Genomic DNA, 23,102 nt, shown 5'->3' on the forward strand with positions numbered 1-23,102 from the left:
GAGCTACAGTGAAAGTGCATTTCTGTCATTTATTTTGACAGTAACAACAACCTTTCTCTTCCAAACTTCACTTTTTAGCTCAAACTACTAGAGCTAAATGTGCTGGGTACTCACCTTCCAACCCCGTATTGTCCTGTAAACAAGTAATGAGAGGGCTGGTTTAATGACTGGAGAGATGGAGAGAGAGAGGAGGGAGAGCGAGAGAGTGAGAAATGGAGGGAGAGCGAGAGAGAGAGGGATAGAGAGAGAGAGAGAGAGAGAGAGAGAGAGAGAGAGAGAGAGAGAGAGAGAGGAGGGAGAGCGAGGGAGAGAGAGAGGAAGGAGAGTGAGAGAGGAGGGAGAGCGAGAGATAGAGAGGTAGAGAGAGAAGGGGGGGAGCGAGGGAGAGAGAGAGATAGAGAGGTAGAGCTATAGAGTGAGAAGGGAAGCTAGCTAACATCTGGGATTAGAGTTCCACCTGAGGGCAGGAGGCTTTCCCATTAACCCCTCTTGTTAAGGCCTTTAAAGACAGACCCTAACAAGCCCCTGTGAGCACTTAGAGCATGTGTGGAGACAGACACAGAAACACACACACACCGTCAGTCTTCCTGTGGGAGTGAAAACCTTTTTAAAAGTACTCGAAGATCTCTCTCCTGGCTATAGCCTTACCACGTCGGTCTGGGCACCGACCCCGTGTTGTGACTCTCTCCTGGCTATAGCCTTACCACGTCAGTCTGGGCACCAACCCCGTGTTGTGACTCTCTCCTGGCTATAGCCTTACCACGTCGGTCTGGGCACCAACCCCGTGTTGTGACTCTCTCCTGGCTATAGCCTTACCACGTCGGTCTGGGCACCGACCCCGTGTTGTGACTCTCTCCTGGCTATAGCCTTACCACGTCAGTCTGGGCACCGACCCCGTGTTGTGACTCTCTCCTGGCTATAGCCTTACCACGTCAGTCAGGGCACCGACCCCGTGTTGTGACTCTCTCCTGGCTATAGCCTTACCACGTCGGTCTGGGCACCGACCCCGTGTTGTGACTCTCTCCTGGCTATAGCCTTACCACGTCAGTCTGGGCACCGACCCCGTGTTGTGACTCTCTCCTGGCTATAGCCTTACCACGTCGGTCTGGGCACCGACCCCGTGTTGTGACTCTCTCCTGGCTATAGCCTTACCACGTCGGTCTGGGCACCGACCCCGTGTTGTGACTCTCTCCTGGCTATAGCCTTACCACGTCAGTCTGGGCACCGACCCCGTGTTGTGACAGAAAGACGGAGCCCAGTGATGATTTCCGAAGCATCAGGAACCTCTTTGTCTTGGTTCTGCTCTGTTTAATGACACTAACGTAGAGCCTGTCTGCTAGAAGACTACTGGATGGGAGATATTTTGAAGTTACTGTGCAGGGAACAATAATGTTTTGTTCTTTGTTCTTTGAACAATAAAGTATATTTTCTATCATATATGCTCTTATGAGGCTGGTGTGAGGATATTGGCTATATGCTAAAATAAGTTCCACAAATATACACTTCTTCAGCTGAAATGAATGCTGGCATGCTCGTTATCAGGCTTTGGCCTTGTCAACTTAACGGAATAAGGAAAGAATCTGAAAAATGAAGAAAACACAGGCACGCACAGCGCTGGCACACAGGGAATGGTGTCAACACGTGTTCAACATTCTCAAGCATCTTATTCTCCAGAAAGTGTTTGAAAAGCAGAATTCCTCATGAAAGAAGCCCACTAGTAACGGAAATAAAGAGCATAATGAATTGAAGTGGAAGCAGAGAGATCTGCTAATCCAGTCATTTAGCTGCTGGCTGGCAGAGTCTGGTCTGGTTGACAATCAATGGCTCAAGGTTATCCCTTCTTTCATGAATATTCTTCATGCACTTGTAGCGTACAGTGGTGGTGACAGTCCTAAGACTACATACATGTAACAGGAGTGGACTAGACTGTATTAGAAGTGGAAAGGGAATGGTATGATTAGATAAGGATATGGACTAGGAATGGGACTAGGACTAGGAATGGGACTAGGACTAGGACTGGGACTATGAATGGGACTGAGACCATGAATGGGACTGAGACCATGAATGGGACTGAGACTAGGAATGGGACTGGGACTAGGACTGGGACTAGGAATGGGACTGAGACTAGGAATGGGACTAGGACTAGGACTGGGACTAGGTATGGGACTGAGACCATGAATGGGACTGAGACCAGGAATGGGACTGGGACTAGGACTGGGACTAGGAGTGGGACTGAGACTAGGAATGGGACTGGGACTAGGACTGGGACTAGGAATGGGACTGAGACCATGAATTGGACTGAGACTAGGAATGGGACTGGGACTAGGACTGGGACTAGGAATGGGACTGAGACTAGGAATGGGACTAGGACTGGGACTAGGAATGGGACTGAGACCATGAATGGGACTGAGACTAGGAATGGGACTGGGACTAGGACTGGGACTAGGAATGGGACTGAGACTAGGAATGGGACTGGGACTAGGAATGGGACTGGGACTGGGAATAGGACTAAGACTAGGAATGGGACTGGGACTAGGAATGGGACTGGGACTAGGACTGGGACTAGGAATGGGACTGGGACTCGGAATGGGAGTGGGAATAGGGACAGGGACTAGGAATAGGACTGAGACTAGGAATGGGACTGGGACTGGGACTGGGACTAGGAATAGGACTGAGACTAGGAATGGGACTGGGACTAGGAATGGGATTGGGACTAGGACTGGGACTAGGAATGGGACTGGGACTAGGAATAGGACTGAGACTAGGAATGGGACTGGGACTAGGACTGGGACTAGGACTGAGACTGGGAATGGGACTGGGAATAGGGCCTGGAGAAGTGCAGAGGAAGATTATTTTTCTATGTTCCAGTGTTTCATTATTCCCAGGTAATCTGAAGTGTAATGATTGGAGTCGGAGCGATCGACCAGGGACAGGTACACTCATTTTCCTCTGAAAACACCCATTCAAGTTTAGCCTTACTTTGGAATGGTCATGCCATGGGTGTGTGTACTGTGTGTGTGTGTGTGTGTGTGTGTGTGTGTGTGTGTGTGTGTGTGTGTGTGTGTGTGTGTGTGTGTGTGTGTGTGTGTGTGTGTGTGTGTGTGTGTGTGTGGTAGAGAGAGAATAAAACCACTGGGAGCCAACACCAAACACTAAACAAGCACTTCATACCCAGATGACCAGCGATAATGACTCCTTCCTCTAGAAGCCGTTTGGATTCCTCTCCAACAACATCAAACTGTCCCTGCTACCCAACACACTCACATACCACATTATTCCATCATCCTCACACACACACACACGCACGCACACACACACACACACACACACACACACACGTCAGATGAGCATTATATACACGCACACGCACGCACACACACACACACACACAGTCAGTCAGATGAGCATTACACACACACACACACACACACACACACACACACACACACACACACACACACACACACACACACACAGTCATATGAACATTAGTCATCAAGCATCCTCTGCAGATGAATTGGCGACAATACAGACAACGCACTCCGAGTTCTACTCATCCAGTGTTCATAAGCACACACACACACTTCCATGGCAGGAAGCCGGTAAAGGGTGAGGCAGAGAAGGCATGTGGGTACTCACATCCAAGGATTAAGATGGAGAAAGTGTGTGTACTCACGAGAGTGAAACAGAGATTCCGTACCGAAGAGAATGTGTAAGATAGTAGACATAAGAGTGTATTGTACTCACAAGAGTGAAACAGAGAGTCCGTACCGAAGAGAATGTGTAAGATAGTAGACATAAGAGTGTGTTGTACTCACAGGAGTGAGACAGAGAGTTTGTACCGAAGAGATTCTGTAAGATAGGAGACATAAGAGTGTATTGTACTCACAGACGTGACAGTGCAGGGTTCTTCTGAAACAGAAGTTCTGGAAGGTGCTGCAGTTGGTTTCTATTCAGGCGCCTGCCACAGAGAATACATGATTAGTACAGAAGATACAGTGAACTCAAAGTATTGGGACAGTGACAAATGTATTGTTGTTTTGGCTCTGTACTCCAGCACTTTGGATTTGACATGATACAATGCAGACTGTCAGTTTCAGTTGGATTGTATTTTCATCCATATCGAGTGAACTGTTAAAACCTGTTGGGGCTAGGGGGCAGTATTTGCACGGCCGGATAAAAAACGTACCCGATTTAAACTGGTTACTACTCTTGCCCAGAAATGAGAATATGCATATAATTAGTAGATTTGGATAGAAAACACTCTAAAGTTTCTAAAACTGTTTGAATGGTGTCTGTGAGTATAACATAACTCATATGGCAGGCCAAAACCTGAGAAGATTCCATACAGGAAGTGCCCTGTCTGACAATTTGTTCTCCTTCTGTGGCATCTCTATCGAAAATACAGCATCTCTGCTGTAACGTGACATTTTCTAAGGCTTCCATTGGCTCTCAGAAGGCGCCAGAAAGTGGAATGACGTCTCTCCAGTCTCTGGGCGAAAAACAGCAGGAGATTTTGTGAGTGGTCAGGCAGGGAACAATGACACTGGAGATGCGCATTCATGTGAATTCTCCATGTTTTTCTTTCTCTCTTTGAATGAATACAACGTCGCCCGGTTGGAATATTATCGCTATTTTATGAGAAAAATCGCATAAAAATTGATTTTAAACAGCGTTTGGCATGCTTCGAAGTACGGTAATGGAATATTTAGAATTTTTTTGGTACGAAATGCGCTCGCGTGTCACCCTTCAGATACTGACCTGAACGCATGAACAAAATGGAGCTATTTGAATATAACTAGGGATTATTTCGAACCAAAACAACATTTGTTGTTGAAGTAGAAGTCCTGGGAGTGCATTCTGATGAAGAACAGCAAAGATAATCAAATTTTTCTAATAGTAAATCTGAGTTTGGTGAGGGCCAAACTTGGTGGGTGTCAAATTAGCTAGCCGTGATGGCCGGGCTATCTACTCAGAATATTGCAAAATGTGCTTTCGCCGAAAAGCTATTTTAAAATCTGACACCGCGATTGCATAAAGGAGTTTTATATCTATAATTCTTAAAATAATTGTTATGTATTTTGTGAACATTAATCGTGAGTAATTTAGTAAATTCACCGGAAGTTTGCGGTGGGTATGCTAGTTCTGAACATCACATGCTAATGTAAAAAGCTTGTTTTTGATATTTTTGATATTTAATTAATATGAACTTGATTGAACAAAACATGCATGTATTGTATAACACAATGTCCTAGGAGTGTCATCTGATGAAGATCATCAAAGGTTAGTGCTGCATTTAGCTGTGGTTTTGGTTTTTGTGACATATATGCTTGCTTTGAAAATGGCTGTGTGATTATTTTTGGCAGGGTACTCTCCTGACATAATCTAATGTTTTTATTTCGCTGTAAAGCCTTTTTGAAATCGTACAGTGTGGTTAGATTAACGAGATTCTTGTCTTTAAAATGGTGTAAAATAGTCATATGTTTGAGAAATTGAAGTTATAGCATTTATGAGGTATTTGTATTTCGCGACACGCGATTCCACTGGCTGTTGACTAGGTGGGACGCTTGGTTAAGAAATTACAGCACTTTTTGTGCACAGTCCCCCCCCATTTTAAGGGACCAAAAGTATTGGGACAAATTCCCTTATACGTGTATTAAATTAATAAAAACGTAAGTATTTGGTCCCATATTCCTAGCACTCAGTGACTACATCATGCTTGTAACTCTACAAACTTGTTGGATGCATTTGCTGTTTATTTTGGATGTTTCAGATTATCTTGTGTCCAATAGAAATGAATGGTAAATAATGTGCTGTGTCATTTTGGAGTCACTTTTATTGTTAATAAGATTTCAATATATTTCTAAACACTTCTACATTAATGTGGATGCTACCATGATTATGGATAGTCCTGAATGAATCGTGAATAATGATGAGTGAGAAAGTTACAGATGCACAAAAATCATCCCCCAAGACATGCTAACCTCTCACCATTACAAGAATAGGAGAGGTTAGCATTTTATATCATCCCCCAAGACATGCTAACCTCTCACCATTACAAGAACAGGAGAGGTTAGCATTTTATATCATCCCCCAAGACATGCTAACCTCTCACCATTACAAGAACAGGAGAGGTTAGCATTTTATATCATCCCCCAAGACATGCTAACCTCTCACCATTACAAGAACAGGAGAGGTTAGTATTTTATAGCATCCCCCAAGACATGCTAACCTCTTACCATTACAAGAACAGGAGAGGTTAGCATTTTATATCATCCCCCAAGACATGCTAACCTCTCACCATTACAAGAACAGGAGAGGTTAGCATTTTATATCATCCCCCAAGACATGCTAACCTCTCACCATTACAAGAACAGGAGAGGTTAGGTTAGCATTTTATATCATCCCCCAAGACATGCTAACCTCTCACCATTACAATAACAGGATAGGTTAGCATTTTTGGGGCGTATGATATTTGTGCGTATGTTCACCCGATATGGATGAAAATACAGTCTGCACTTTAACCTCATAGTCAGTGTATCATGACAAATCCAAAACAACAAAACATGTGTCACCGTCCCAATACTTTTGTAGCTCACTTTATGTACCGGTCCAGTATGCACTGGAAATCAGCTCTGCACTGTGGGGCACAACTAAATGATGAATGGTACATTATTTCTGCAAAATGCACACCAACACTGCACATAGCAATACATTATTGTTTATCAGTAGATTGTATTTCAGTTCACAACTATAAGAAGATATTTTGACACTTCGTTTCAACAGTCCCCTATAGACGTATCAGTCATGTGAACACATCCAGCTTGCATCTGCAGGGGACTAAGAAAACAACGGTTACTCAAGAACATTTGCACAGGCAGAAGAGCGTGTTGTAGCCTAAAGGCAGCTTGGCACTGCCTTCTCCTCCCCGGGATAATGAATGAATGAGGCTGGAAGGCTTTATGCAAATACAACCATTAGCAAAATCAGGAACAGACTGATGCTAATTGCCATTTGAAAACACAGCTTTATTCAGTCTCAGTGCTCCATTGGAAACACATGGGAGTAAACGGAGGTGAATGGGGCTGAATGGGAGAGGAGAGACAGGTCGGGTCGTGCCTGTAATATAGCATAGACTGTTGTGTGGGCCCAGAGTCATAGACAGATACACAGACTGGGTTGGAGATGGAGAATTATAAAGGACTTGACTGTGTTTCTAGCGGCTCCGTTCATACTTAACATTAACATCAGGACATTCTAGACGATTCTGTGCTTCCAACTTTGTGGCAACAGTTTGGGGAAGGCCCATTCCTGTTTCAGCATGACAATGCCCATGTGCACAAAGCGAGGTCCATACAGAAATGGTTTGTCGAGATCGATGTGGAAGAACTTGACTGGCCTGCAGGGGGCCCTGACCTTAACCCAATCGAACAGCTTTGGAACACCAACTGCGAGCCAGACCAAATCGCCCAACATCAGTGCAAAGTCACTTTAACTATACATTCATGTACATACTACCTCAATTAGCCCGACTAACCGATGCCCCCGCACATAGGCTACCCAGACTATCTGCATTGTGTATACATCCTCTCTACTGTATATAGCCTCGTTACTGTATATAGCCTCTCTACTGTATATAGCCTCTCTACTGTATATAGCCTCTCTACTGTATACAGCCTCTCTACTGTATATAGCCTCGTTACTGTATATAGCCTCTCTACTGTATATAGCCTCGTTACTGTATATAGCCTCTCTACTGTATATAGCCTCGTTACTGTATATAGCCTCTCTACTGTTATAGCCTCATTACTGTATATAGCCTCGTTACTGTATATAGCCTCTCTACTGTATATAGCCTTTCTACTGTATACAGCCTCTCTACTGTATATAGCCTCTCTACTGAATATAGCCTCTCTACTGTATATTGCCTCTCTACTGTATATATCCTCGTTACTGTATATAGCCTCGTTACTGTATATAGCCTCTCTACTGTATATAGTCTCTCTACTGTTATTTTTCACTCTCTTTTTACTGTTGTATTTATTTCTTTACTTATCTATTGTTCACCTAATACCTATTTTTTACTTAAAAATCACACTGTTGGTTAGGGCCTGTAAGTAAGCATTTCACTGTAAGGTCTACACCTGTTGTATTCGTTGCACGTGACAAATAAACTTTGATTTGATTTGATCAGTGCCCGACCTCACTAATGCTCTTGTGGCTGAATGGAAGCAAGTCCCCGCAGCAATGTTACAACATCTAGTGGCAAAGGGGGACCAACTCCATATTGATGCCCATGATTTTGGAATGAGATGTTCAACGAGCAGGTGTCCACATACATTTGGCCATACTTCTAGTGTATATTCTCAGGTTGGTCGTGTGGTAGTGTGGGTTATTAATGGTCTCTATGTGAGCAGCAGCTGGCTGGGTCCCTCCTAGATCTCTGTACACTCAAGCCTCACCACAGGTTTAGTGACCAACTGAAGAGTGTCTCTGATGTCGTCCTCAAACACACTGAGTGGGGCCGTGTGGCTGCCATGTTTGTACACTAAACATCATGTGTATGTGTACTGCTCCGTTATGTCCCGTGTCTTACACCACATACTGTATGGGGGTTTTCCGTGTTACCCGTGGTGAGCGTGTTTGTCTGTGTGTTGTGTTACCCTGCTGTTTACAAGCTGTTCGACAGACTGTCTGGTAAAGCGTGATGTTCCAGTGATGGGCCAGGGCTGTGGCTGGGTTAGGTAAACCCATGGTAAAACCTCTGCACAACTTGCCTGCTCCCAGGCCGCCACCCCCGATGGACAGGGATGATAAAACAGGGCCAAACCCTAAACCTATTTGAGATGAAATATGAACACACAGAAACATGCTGTAAGCTTACTTACAGTCTCTCCAGCTCCTTCATGTCATCAAACGCTCCACGCTCTATCGCTCCAATCTGATTCTCCATCAGCTGCCTACAGAGAGAGATAAAGAGAGAGAGATAAGTGTTAGTTAAACGGGGTTATATCACATAGTGCTGCATTTCTCTAAAAGTAGGTGGTAGTGTATAAAACCAACATGTATTGTTTGAAGCTAGCGCATGTGAAATAGTTGCCTCCCCCGGGTGGAAGTTGTGTTTTTTGCTCTAACACTACACAGCTGATTCAAATAACCAAAGTAGTGTAGCACGAGGGCAAAAAACGAAGTGTTCACCCAGGGGGGCCCAGGACTGAGTTTGGGAAACCCTGGTCTTGGGCTTGATGTGGAATCTTGGCACCGGTGGGCATCACAGGGATCGTAGCCAGTAAAGCATTTCTGAAGGTAGGTTAGTGAGGCAGGCGACTGTGCCTTCAGGCCTAGTGTGGTCTGATGTAGAGGGGGAGGGGGGAGGCAGGGAGAGGTAGGGGGAGTCAGGAGTGAGATCCTGGGCTGGGTGGTTCAAAGAACAAAGGGGGGAAATGAGACCCACTGTGGAGCTGTCCTCGGGGCCATGGAGATGTCAGAGCACTGTGTGTGTGTCCAAAGAGCAGGCTACAAACATACACGCTTATGGAGTGATTTCACATACACGCTGCCGAAGCTAATGCACTGGATTTCACATACACGCTGCCGAAGCTAACGCACTGGATGTCACATACACCCTGCCGAAGCTAACGCACTGGATGTCACATACACCCTGCCGAAGCTAACGCACTGGATTTCACATACACGCTGCCGAAGCTAACGCACTGGATTTCACATACACCCTGCCGAAGCTAACGCACTGGATTTCACATACACCCTGCCGAAGCTAACGCAATGGATTTCACATACACGCTGCCGAAGCTAACACACTGGATTTCACATACACGCTGCCGAAGCTAATGCACTGGATTTCACATACACCCTGCCAAAGCTAACGCACTGGATTTCACATACACACTGCCAAAGCTAACGCACTGGATTTCACATACACGCTGCTAAAGCTAACACACTGGATTTCACATACATGCTGCCAAAGCTAACGCACTGGATTTCACATACACACTGCTAAAGCTAACGCACTGGATTTCACATACACGCTGCCAAAGCTAACGCACTGGATTTCACATACACACTGCTAAAGCTAACACACTGGATTTCACATACACGCTGCCAAAGCTAACGCACTGGATTTCACATACACACTGCTAAAGCTAACGCACTGGATTTCACATACACGCTGCCAAAGCTAACGCACTGGATTTCACATACACACTGCTAAAGCTAACACACTGGATTTCACATACACACTGCTAAAGCTAATGCACTGGATTTCACATACACACTGCTAAAGCTAATGCACTGGATTTCACATACACACTGCTAAAGCTAACACACTGGATTTCACATACACACTGCTAAAGCTAATGCACTGGATTTCACATACACACTGCTAAAGCTAATGCACTGGATTTCACATACACACTGCTAAAGCTAATGCACTGGATTTCACATATACGCTGCCAAAGCTAAAGCACTGGATTTCACATACACCCTGCTAAAGCTAACGCACTGGATTTCACATACACACTGCTAAAGCTAACACACTGGATGGTTTGGGAAGTGTTGCAATAAAAGTTTAGGGTGAGCAAGCGTCCAGGTCTTAGAGCCAACAGTAGTGTTCCTTCATCCAGAGTACTGTTCTGTGTGTGTTCTGTGAGGCCTCGCGGCTCCACTCAGCAGTCTGTTTCCTCCCAATCGAATATAAATGCAAATAGCTTTTCCTGTTCCAACTCCATAAATATAGAGAAAAGTTCTGCTCACCTCCACTCACTCTCTCCCTCATGAATTTAGATAGAGGGTGAATAAGAGGAGAAAGCGCTTATCTAGATAACTTTAAACTATGGTCAGGTTCTTCGTCTGTCTTTTTCTCTCTCTCTCTGCTTATTTTTCCTCCTTTCAATTTCAATTTTCTGTCTTTCCTTATACCTTTCCCCCTCCCTCTCTCTGCCTCTCCCCTCCCAACCCCCCACCATCCCTCCCTCAAATAGCCCCTGTGGCAGACAATGGTTGAATATATGTTTCAAACATTTGAAATACTTGAGTTGAACTCGATTTAGCTTGGCCTTGTATGCAGAGTTTGAAAGCACGGTGCTTATCCATTAGTACCATTGTGCCAGACAACCTCACAGATCTGATGTATTGTAAACATTTCTGCTCCTGTATCACAGAGTGAACCTCCATTTCCTCTCCAGACAGGAAGTCCTCAGGAGAGATTATCACAGCCACAGGCCCAATCAGCATGCTTCGATTTCTCAGACTGTCTGTCGTGTTTCTGTTTTTTCTTTCCTGACATGTTTCTCTGATTGTGTGTCTGGGTGTTTTCTCAGTCCCCCAGCAGATAATGTCTATTCCTGTAAGGTTAAATTGGTCTTCCTGTAAGGACCTTCCTCTGGGGTCACAAACACTGTCTCTGGGGTCGATGGGGGGTTGTGAATGTCAAAGGTCACGCCACTGTTAGTCTGCTGAGTCAGTGAGGGTAGATATATGAGGGTTTCACCGCGCCATGACCCCAACAGAGAGACGTGTATGTGTGTGTGTGTGTGTGTTTGTGTGTTCCCTATGGGAATCAAAAGGTTTATAGCCATGCAGGGAAAAGCTGTAGTCTGAATATTAGAGCCCCTGTAAGGAGCTTAATCCTTCTACCTCGCTGGTGACAAGCTGGAGACATGGAGGCATTTAACGGGGACAGAGGGGACAGGAAGGAGGGGGATGGGCAGGGAGGAGGGTGAGGGAGGGGAGGGGAGGGGGAAGGGGGGATGTAAGAAGAGGGGAGAAAGGAGGGAAAGAGGGGCGAGGGAAGGAGGATGGTGGGAGAAGGAAATAGAGGTTTGGTTAGTATATAGGGGGAGAGAGGCAGGTTGTGAAGTAGAGAGTGGGAGAGGGGGATATTAAAGGGGAAGGTAAGTGGGAGAGGGGATATTAAAGGGGAAGGTAAGTGGGAGAGGGGGGTATGAAAGGGGGAAGGTAAGTGGGAGAGGGGGGTATGAAAGGGGGAAGGTAAGTGGGAGAGGGGATATTAAAGGGGAAGGTAAGTGGGAGAGGGGGATATTAAAAGGGAAGGTAATTGGGAGAGGGGATATTAAAGGTGAAGGTAAGTGGGAGAGGGGATATTAAAGGGGAAGGTAAGTGGGAGAGGGGATATTAAAGGGGAAGGTAATTTGGAGAGGGTATATTAAAAGGGAAGGTAACTGGGAGAGGGGATATTAAAGGGGAAGGTAATTGGGAGAGGGGATATTAAAGGTGAAGGTAAGTGGGAGAGGGGGATATGAAAGGTGAAGGTAAGTGGGAGAGGGGATATTAAAGGGGAAGGTAAGTGGGAGAGGGGGATATTAAAGGTGAAGGTAGGGGGAGAGGGGGGTATGAAAGGGAAAGGTAAGTGGGAGAGGGGATATTAAAGGGGAAGGTAAGTGGGAGAGGGGATATTAAAGGGGAAGGTAAGTGGGAGAGGGGATATTAAAGGGGAAGGTAATTGGGAGAGGGGATATTAAAGGTGAAGGTAAGTGGGAGAGGGGGGTATGAAAGGGGAAGGTAAGTGGGAGAGGGGATATTAAAGGGGAAGGTAACTGGGAGAGGGGATATTAAAGGTGAAGGTAAGTGGGAGAGGGGATATTAAAGGGGAAGGTAACTGGGAGAGGGGATATTAAAGGGGAAGGTAAGTGGGAGAGGGGATATTAAAGGTGAAGGTAAGTGGGAGAGGGGATATTAAAGGGGAAGGTAAGTGGGAGAGGGGGGTATGAAAGGGGAAGGTAAGTGGGAGAGGGGGATATTAAAGGGGAAGGTAATTGGGAGAGGGGATATTAAAGGGGTAGTGACGTGGAAGAGGCAGGTATGAAAGGGGTAGTGACGTGGAAGAGGCAGGTATGAAAGGGGTAGTGACGTGGAAGAGGCAGGTATGAAAGGGGTAGTGACGTGGAAGAGGCAGGTATGAAAGGGCTAGTGACGTGGAAGAGGCAGGTATGAAAGGGGTAGTGACGTAGAAGAGGCAGGTATGAAAGGGGTAGTGACGTGGAAGAGGCAGGTATGAAAGGGGTAGTGACGTGGAAGAGGCAGGTATGAAAGGGCTAGTGACGTGGAAGAGGCAGGTATGAAAGGGGTAGTGACGTGGCTCTAAAATAGTAGTGCTTGCTTCGCAGAGGCAGTGAGGGGCTTCAACATCTGGGACACCTGCACACACAAACACCCGTGTGTGTGTGTGTGTGTGTGTGTGTGTGTGTGTGTGTGTGTGTGTGTGTGTGTGTGTGTGTGTGTGTGTGTGTGTGTGTGTGTGTGTGTGTGTGTGTGTGTGGTAATTGATGGTATGAGGGCCACTCCAAGACAGCAGAGAGCATTTCAGTGAGTTTATAAGAGGTGTATCAGACTGTATAGTTGGTTATTGTGAAACATTCAATATATCTAAAACCACTGACAGTGACAGAAATAGTTCAGTGTCTACATAAATAGATCAGATGGACATTGTCAAGACACGTCAGCATCCTTAACAGTATTACATTTAGACAATATGCATGGGGAAATTGTGTGCAGGTGCGTGCATGCACAGGAGATGATGAACACAGTGTAAATGACTTACAGCACGCGGAGGTACTTGAGTCCAGAGAAGTCAGTCTTGGTGATGCGTGTGAGGTTATTCCCATTCAGTTCCCTGTAAACACACATACATTTATTATGTATCAGTGTCTCCTTCTGGGCCTCTTCAGCCCAATGACTAACATAGCAATGAACGCCAATTCATACATGAGTCTCAAGCCAACACACACATGAATAAGCACAATCACGCTACATATATAACCTTCCTTGACAAAGTCACACACACACTTTGCCCCAGGCAGTGTCAACACAGATTGAAATGCGTGTTGAAAATACCAGGCGTCGAAGACTGACACTGGTGTGTCTATAATGTTGTTCATACACTGCTCTTGAATTTACATTGACATGTAGCTGGAGGGGAAGCGAGAGAGAGAGAGAGAGAGAGGGGGGGAGAGAGAGATAGGGGGGAGAGAGAGAGAGAGAGAGATAGGGAGAGAGAGAGAGATAGGGAGAGAGAGTTGCCATGGTGCTGTGAGGGAAGCCTAGGCAGAGAGCTCTGTCAATATTGTACCTACTGCTGTTATTTTTTAAGTGATTTTTGAAGAATGTTTTAAAAAAACATTTGGGGGGGGGGGGGTGATAACCTTGAGCTACAATATCTGGTGGTAACCCATGGACTTACAGGTTTCTGGAAGGACTGTGGGGGATGGACTGTGAGGGGATGGCAGAGGCTCGCCTTGTAGGAGACTGTTGCTGATTACTGCTGACATGTGGTGGTCTCTAAGGCGCTTATAGCTGACGAAGCATCACCCAGGTGGGTGCTACACTTTTCAGTGGTGAATCTGTATCGACCGCGGGGGAGGAGTCGCTGTGAACTTCAGAGACAAAGGTGCCTGATGAATAGCTCCGGGGCCTGCCTGTCTGAATAATCTTACTCCCTAGCTGGCCCATCGACACCAGCTTGACTAAAGCTTCTCCTGTACATAACTGCATCATCGTCCAGCTGTGGAAGACCATCTCCCCTGAATTGCCAGCTCCCTGACATCTTTTTTTTGTGTGTGACTGAGAATCTGTACGAAAAGTGCTATTATTATTATTAAGATCCTATTAAATTACTAGAGGCGCTATGTTATAAACCCTCAAAGTTCCAGAATGGTATGGAAATGGCAGCTATTGTGGTCAGGCAGAAATCCAAACCAGTCTTATTGGGATGAATGGCAGTAGAGGCATAGGTGATGCATTCCTTCTTTTACTGATGCAGGGAAATAAAAGTAAGGCATGTGCAGGGGTGTCATTTCAGCTAAACCTAGGGTATGGCAAAGTGCAGTGGGTGGGGTTTAATGAAATGAAATCTATGAAATGTATGCATTCACTACTGTAAGTCGCTCTGGATAAGAGCGTCTGCTAAATGACTAAAATGTAATGTAAATGTAGAGAGAGAGAGATAGGGAGAGAGAGAGAGAGAGAGGGGGGAGAGAGAGAGATAGGGGGAGAGAGAGATAGGGAGAGAGAGAGAGAGAGAGGGAGAGACAGAGAGAGGGGGAGAGAGAGAGAGAGAGAGAGAGTGAGAGAGAGAGGGGGGAGAGAGAGAGATAGGGGGAGAGAGAGATAGGGAGAGAGAGAGAGAGAGAGAGAGGGAGAGAGAGAGAGAGAGAGAGAGAGCGAGAGGTGCCCTTTATAGAGAATATTGGAGTGGTGTAGAGAGACAGGGGTGTGAGAGCACCAATAATTGTAATTCTGTCAGAGCACCCCACTCAAATATCACCAGCTCATTTCAAATGGGATCCACGTCTCTCTTCATCGTTCTCTCTCTCGCTCACAATTCATTTCAATTAGAAGGGCTTTACTGGTATGGGAAAGATATTTTTGCATTGCCAAAGAAAGTGAAATAGATAATAAACAAAAGTGAAATAAACAATAAAGAAATAACAGTAAACATTACAATTACACAAGTTCCAAGGGAATAGAGACATTTAAAATGTGATATTAAGTATATATACAGTGTTGTAATGATGTGCAAATAGTTAAAGTACAAAAGGGAAAATAAATAAACATAAATATAGGTTGTATTTACAATGGTGTTTGTTCTTCACTGGTTGACCTTTTCTTGTGGCAACAGGTCACACATCTTGCTGCTGTGATTGGACACTGTGGTATTTCACCCAGCAGATATGGGAGTTTATCAAACTTGGATTTGCTTTCGAATTCTTTGTGGGTCTCTGTAATCTGAGGGAAATATGTGTCTCTAATATGGTCATACATTTGGCAGGAGGTTATGAAGTGCAGTTCAGTTTCCACCTCATTTTGTGGGCAGTGTGCACAAAGCCTGTCTTCTCCTGAGAGCCAGGTCTACCTACGGTGGCCTTTCTCAATAGCAAGGCCATGCTCACTGAGTCTGTAAATAGTCAAAGCTTTCCTTAAGTTTGGGTCAGTCACAGTGGTTAGGTATTCTGCCACTGTGTACTCTCTGTTTAGGGCCAAATATCATTCTAGTTTGATCAGTTTTTGTTAATTCTTTCCAATGTTTCAAGTAATTCCCTTTTTGTTTTCTCATGATTTGGTTGGGTCTAATATTGTTGCTGTCCTGGGGCTCTGTGGGGTCTGTTTGCCTCTCTCTCTATCTCTCCCCTTCCCCTTGCTGTGAACTGGCGATCACTCGGGATAGAGGAAAGGAGGGAGACAGAAATGGAGAGAGGGAGATAGAGAGAGGGAGGGATAGAGAGATAGAAGGAGGTGGAGAGGGGGACATGAAGAATAGGGATAGAGCGGTAGGGAGGGTGGGAGAGGTAGGGAGGGATAGATAGGTAAGAGGGATAGAGAGGTAGGGAGTGAGAGATAGGTAAGAGGGATAGAGAGGTATGGAGGGAGAGAGAGCAGGACTCGACATTAACGCCTGTCCGCTTGCCCGGGGCAAGCCAAAACAAATCACTCCAAAATCACAATTGATTGGGGAAACTACATATTAGTCATACATATTGTAAAGGGATACATATAGCCTACCATTTGTATTTTATATACATACCTTTGCCTATTTGATCTGGTTTTTAATAAATGGTATTATACCAAATTAAAACATCTAATCTGTGCTTCAGAACCAAAAAGTTGCACGACTTGGTTGTTGACCAATGACCAGTCCTCAGCATTGGCACACAAAGGAGAGCACGCAGAGATTAGTGAGCAGAAAGCACTTGCTCATTTTCTCAAGGTTTTGCCTGAGAAAACCCTAGTAGGCCGACGTTTCTATTATCCATATAATCCCATTTAGAAATCTACTACAGAGGCATCTTTGGCAGAACAACAATAGGACAGGCGATTTGATTGATTATTTTCATATTTCAGATAGGCCTGCGTGGGGGGATCCGAGCTTTGAACCCTGCTTTTTAGGGGTTGGGGGTCAAAAAGTTTGAGAAACACTGAGCTAGAGAACAGACTGCTGATTTGCTGCACAGCTATAAGATCGGGTGCAGTGCAAACAAGTTTATGAACTGTTGTCACGAATCCCACCGAAGGTGGCTCCCCTGCCTGCTGGAGCGGCGCTACTAGCCACCGCTGATCCCTTTTTCCTTTTCTGTTTGTATGGTCTTATTGGTTGCACCTGTTCCCTATTGTGTGTCTTGATTTGTGTTTATTTGAGCCTGCTTAGCCCGCCCAGGTTTGTGTGGGATTACTTTTGCTGTCGTTGTATTTTTTGGATGTGCTGGATTACGCCTTGTATTCTCTCTCCGGACTGTGTGCCCGTTGTTCTGGGTTGGTCGTTTGTTTACGCGCCCGTTTGTTTTGGCGTTGACCGTTTTGTGCCGGAAAGAATAAAGGACATTATACCTTACCTCTGCTCTCTGCGCCTGACTCCTACCACCACTCCTAGTATCCCGTGACAACTGTTTACTTTGCAAGCTCACCATCAATGGTGCACCAAACAACAATGACTTGCATAGGTGTGGACTGTGTGCCCGTTGTACTGGTCTTTTGGTGTGAAATTGCTTGAAATTGATAATTAACTTGCATTTGGAATATGATGTCAAAATTCATTATTACATCATCAAAATGTGTTATAGATAAAATAATAAAAAGGGCATCTGGGAGCCTCAGTAAATAGACAGATTTGGAGCTGAACAAGTCATTGCATGTATAGACTTGAGAATTGGCTTGAAAAAATGTCATTTGTTCTTAGAATTGAAGGCTTGGACTTGACTCGAGACTCGACCGGTTCAACTTGGGACTCGACTTAAGACTCGGACAATGTGACTTGAGACTTGGTTGTGATTCAAATAATTGTGACTTCCTCTGCAAGGAACTGTCTGTATATCTTAGAGATATAATTGTGATGAGGCATACACTACCGGTCAAGAGTTTTAGAACGCCTACTCATTCAAGGGTTTTTCATTTTTTTTAAACTATTTTCTACATTGTAGAATAATAGTGAAGACATCAAAACTATGAAACAACACATATGGAATCATGACCACTCTGACAGAACTACGGAGTTCCTTGGCTAAGATGGGAGAACTTGCCAGAAGCACAAAAGAATGGCCAGATGGAAGCCACTCCTGAGAAAAAGGCACATGACAGCATGCCTGAAGTTTGCAGAAAGGAACATTTAAGACTTTTTAGAATTGCAGGAAATTAGCTTTGAAACTGAAAGCTCTCTCTGACCCATGCCAAAATGTGTAGAATTGCAGGAAATTAGCTTTGAAACTACCATTTTTATCTCAGCCCCATGTCAAATTTGTTGAATTGCAGGAAACTCGCTTTAAAACTGTAAAATATTCTCCCTGCCCCATGGAAAAATGTGTAGAATTGCAGGAAATTAGCTTTAAAACAGCAAAATTGTATCTCTGTGGCCAAGAGGAGGGCCTGTAATACCGCGCCATTACCCACTAATGTGTGTGTGTGTGTGTGTGTGTGTGTGTGTGTGTGTGTGTGTGTGTGTGTGTGTGTGTGTGTGTGTGTGTGTGTGTGTGTGTGTGTGTGTGTGTGTGTGTGTGTGTGTGTGTGTGTGTGTGTGTGTGTTTGAAAGCACGAGAGACCGGGCGGAGAGAGACTAAGCAGTAGATTGCATCCTCCCATAGAGAAGGCCTGCAGACCACACACACACATGCATATACACACACACACACATACACATGCATATACACACACACACACACACACACACACACACACACACACACACACACACACACACACACACACACACACACACACACACACACACACACACACACACACACACACATACACACACACACACACACACATACACACAAACTCAAGCACACATACCCATTTCAACAGTCAGTATGACTAGAATATCTGTCTGCTACCTCAGGATTAAAACTGACCAGGCATGGTCCATCCCTCCCCCACTACTAATCCAAACCAAAACACCTCACTTCAGTGTTGTCCCCTCTCCCCCTCTCCTCTAATGACCACTCAAGAGACTATAACACAGTGTAGCGGGGCGGGAGAGAGAGAGTGGTCATTACAGACAGATGGTGTGTGTGTGTGTGTGTGTGTGTGTGTGTGTGTGTGTGTGTGTGTGTGTGTGTGTGTGTGTGTGTGTGTGTGTGTGTGTGTGTGTGTGTGTGTGTGTGTGTGTGTGTGTGTGTGTGTGTGTGTGTGGTCACAGGTGCATCGACCGACCGGCCATGGGAAATGAATAATAGAGTGAACTTTATTGTCCCGGGGTCTGATACACACACATGTGCTGCTCATTACAGGTACACACACACACACACACACACACACACACACACACACACACACACACACACACACACACACACACACACACACACACACACACACACACACACACAGACACACACACACACATACATACTTTTGGGTTCCCAACGTCTCATCTACAAGGTGGCCTTCACTGATGACGCCCCAAGGAATTGTAGGACGAAGAAAAAGAAGAGAAGAGTGAGAGCGTGAGAGAGAGAGGAGAGGAGAGAAGAGAGAGGAGAGAGAGAGAAGAGAGGGAGATGATAGAGGAGAGAAGAGGAGAGAGAAGAGGAGAGAGAGAGAGAGAGAGAGAGAGGGAGATGATAGAGGAGAGAAGAGGAGAGAGAAGAGGAGAGAGAGAGAGAGAGAGAGGGAGATGATAGAGGAGAGAAGAGGAGAGAGAAGAGGAGAGAGAGAGAAGAGAGGGAGAAGATAGTGGAGAGAGAGAGGGAGGAGATAGAGGAGAGAGAGAGAAGAGAGGGGGAAGATAGTGGAGAGAGAGGGAGAAGATAGGGGAGAGAGAGAGAAGAGAGAGAGAAGATGGTGGACAGAGAAGAGAGGGAGAAGATAGAGGAGAGAAGTGGAGAGAGAAGAGGAGAGAGAGAGAGGAGAGGGAGAAGATAGAGAAGTGAGAGGAGAGAAAGGAGAGGAGAGAGAGGAGAAGATAGAAGAGAGAGAAGAGGAGAGAGAAGAGGATAGAGAAGATGAGGAGAGGAGAGAGAGGAGAGGAGAGAGAGAGGGAGAAGATAGAGAGAGAAAGAAGAGAGGGAGAAGATAGGAGAGAGAAGAGAGAAGAGAGAGGAGAGTGAGGAGAGAGAGAGAAGAGAGAGAAAGAGAGAGAAAGAGAGAGGAAGAGAGAGAGAGTGAGAGACAGTGAGATTGGGGACTCCGCAGGGGAAGGAAGCTAGTCATATAAACAAGCAGAACCTCTGCTTTCTTCTCTCCTTCTGTTATCAATTACTACAGGTCTGTAGATGTCCCCCGGTCACACACACAATGCAGTAACATGAGAGATGATTGGCTCATAATTGTTAGAGGCCTGAACAGCTCCTCGGGAGCCCAAGCACTTTCTGACGGGTGGATGGGCTGTGTCAGCATCAGACCTCCAGTAGAGGTAACACCTACAGGAATCTGACCCCACCTGAGGAAGCTCTTTCTGGGGTAATGACTAGGGTTGAATATTTTCCAGGTATTTTGCAAATGTTCCATCCCGAGAATAAATCACTTTTCTCCCAGGTAACCTGGTGTTTCCCACCAAAACCGGAAGTGTTATTCAAAAGCCTTATAAATAAAAAAAATATGTCTGGATTTGGTTAGAGCTTTGATCAGCATGAACATTCAAGCCATATATTAAATACATTTAATGAGCCATATATGAAATACTTTTAATGAGCCATATATTAAATACATTTAACGAGCCATATATTAAATACATTTAATGAGCCATATATTAAATACAGTTAATGAGTCATGTATTAAATACATTTAATGAGCCATATATGAAATACATTTAATGAGACATATATAAAATACATTTAATGAGCCATATATTAAATACATTTAATGAGCCATATATTAAATACCTTTAATTAGCCATATATTAAATACATTTAATGAGCCATATATTAAATACATTTAATGAGCCATATACTAAATACATTTAATGAGCAATATATTAAATAGATTTAATGAGCCATATATTAAATACATTTAATGAGCCATATATTAAATACATTTAATGAGCCATATATTAAATACATTTAATGAGTCATGTATTAAATACATTTAATGAGCCATATATTAAATACATTTAATGAGCCATATATTAAATACATTTAATGAGCCATATATTAAATACATTTAATGAGCCATATATTAAATACATTTAATGAGCCATATATTAAATACATTTAATGAGTCATATACACTGCTCAAAAAATAAAGGGAACACTTAAATAACACATCCTAGATCTGAATGAAAGAAATAATCTTATTAAATACTTTTTTCTTTACATAGTTGAATGTGCTGACAACAAAATCACACAAAAATAATCAATGGAAATCCAATTTATCAACCCATGGAGGTCTGGATTTGGAGTCACACTCAAAATTAATGTGGAAAACCACACTACAGGCTGATCCAACTTTGATGTAATGTCCTTTAAACAAGTCAAAATGAGGCTCAGTAGTGTGTGTGGCCTCCATGTGCCTGTATGACCTCCCTACAATGCCTGGGCATGCTCCTGATGAGGTGGCGGATGGTCTCCTGAGGGATCTCCTCCCAGACCTGGACTAAAGCATCCGCCAACTCCTGGACAGTCTGTGGTGCAACGTGGCGTTGGTGGATGGAGCGAGACATGATGTCCCAGATGTGCTCAATTGGATTCAGGTCTGGGGAATGGGCGGGCTAGTCCATAGCATCAATGCCTTCCTCTTGCAGGAACTGCTGACACACTCCAGCCACACGAGGTCCAGCATTGTCTTGCATTAGGAGGAACCCAGGGCCAACCGCACCAGCATATGGTCTCACAAGGGGTCTGAGGATCTCATCTCCGTACCTAATGGCAGTCAGGCTACCTCTGGCGAGCACATGGAGGGCTATGCGGCCCCCCAAAGAAATGCCACCCCACACCATGACCGACCCACCGCCAAACCAGTCATGCTGGAGGATGTTGCAGGCAGCAGAACGTTCTCCACGGTGTCTCCAGACTCTGTCACGTGCTCAGTGTGAACCTGCTTTCATCTGTGAAGAGCACAGGGCGCCAGTGGCGAATTTGCCAATCTTGGTGTTCTCTGGCAAATGCCAAACGTCCTGCACGGTGTTGGGCTGTAAGCACAACCCCCACCTGTGGACTTCGGGCCCCTCATACCACCCTCATGGAGTCTGTTTCTGACCGTTTCAGCAGACACACGCACATTTGTGGCCTGCTGGAGGTCATTTTGCAGGGCTCTGGCAGTGCTCCTCCTGCTCCTCCTTGCACAAAGGCGAAGGTAGCGGTCCTGCTGCTGGGTTGTTGCCCTCCTACGGCCTCCTCCACGTCTCCTGATGTACTGGCCTGTCTCCTGGTAGCGCCTCCATGCTCTGGACACTACGCTGACAGACACAGCAAACCTTCTTGCCACAGCTCGCATTGATGTGCCATCCTGGATGAGCTGCACTACCTGAGCCACTTGTGTGGGTTGTAGACTCCGTCTCATGCTACCACTAGAGTGAAAGCACCGCCAGCATTCAAAAGTGACCAAAACATCAGCCAGGAAGCATAGGAACTGAGAAGTGGTCTGTGGTCTCCACCTGCAGAACCACTCCTTTATTGGGGGTGTCTTGCTAATTGCCTATAATTTCCACCTGTTGTCTATTCCATTTGCACAACAGCATGTGAAATGTATTGTCAATCAGTGTTGCGTCCTAAGTGGACAGTTTGATTTCACAGAAGTGTGATTGACTTGGGGTTACATTGTGTTGTTTAAGTGTTCCCTTTATTTTTTTGAACAGTATATTAAATACAGTTAATGAGCCATATATTAAATACATTTAATGAGCCATATATTAAATACATTTAATGAGCCATATATTAAATACATTTAATGAGTCATACAGTTAATGAGTCATATAATAAATACATTTAATGAGTCATATATTAAATACATTTAATGAGCCATATATTAAATACATTTAATGAGCCATATATTAAATACATTTATTGAGCCCAAGCCCAAAAAAGGCCAGATGATTGTGTCGTTATCCAATAGGCTACATACATTTTATAGGCTACTGCACATTATGCACGACAGAAAAACACTAAAGCCCATAGATGTAGCTAGCTATATGCTCTCCTCAG

The 23,102-nt window shown here is 44.8% G+C and overlaps 1 protein-coding gene across 4 annotated transcripts in view; it reads right to left on the bottom strand.

Annotated features, from left to right (window-relative positions):
- The window catches only part of LOC106589770 (slit homolog 1 protein), a 220,925-nt gene that overhangs the window by 187,744 nt on the left and 10,079 nt on the right, over nt 1-23,102 (bottom strand). For all 4 annotated transcript variants that reach the window (XM_082970551.1, XM_082970549.1, XM_082970552.1 and 1 more), the window contains exons 2-4: nt 13,577-13,648; nt 8,889-8,960; nt 3,890-3,961 (exon numbers count right to left, since the gene is read on the bottom strand). In XM_082970551.1, coding sequence (XP_082826677.1) covers nt 3,890-3,961; nt 8,889-8,960; nt 13,577-13,648 — 216 coding nt within the window. The remainder of the gene's footprint in view (nt 1-3,889; nt 3,962-8,888; nt 8,961-13,576; nt 13,649-23,102) is intronic.

This window comes from Salmo salar, chromosome 28 (assembly GCF_965601325.2).
Source record: "Salmo salar chromosome 28, fSalSal1, whole genome shotgun sequence".
NCBI lineage: Eukaryota > Metazoa > Chordata > Actinopteri > Salmoniformes > Salmonidae > Salmo > Salmo salar.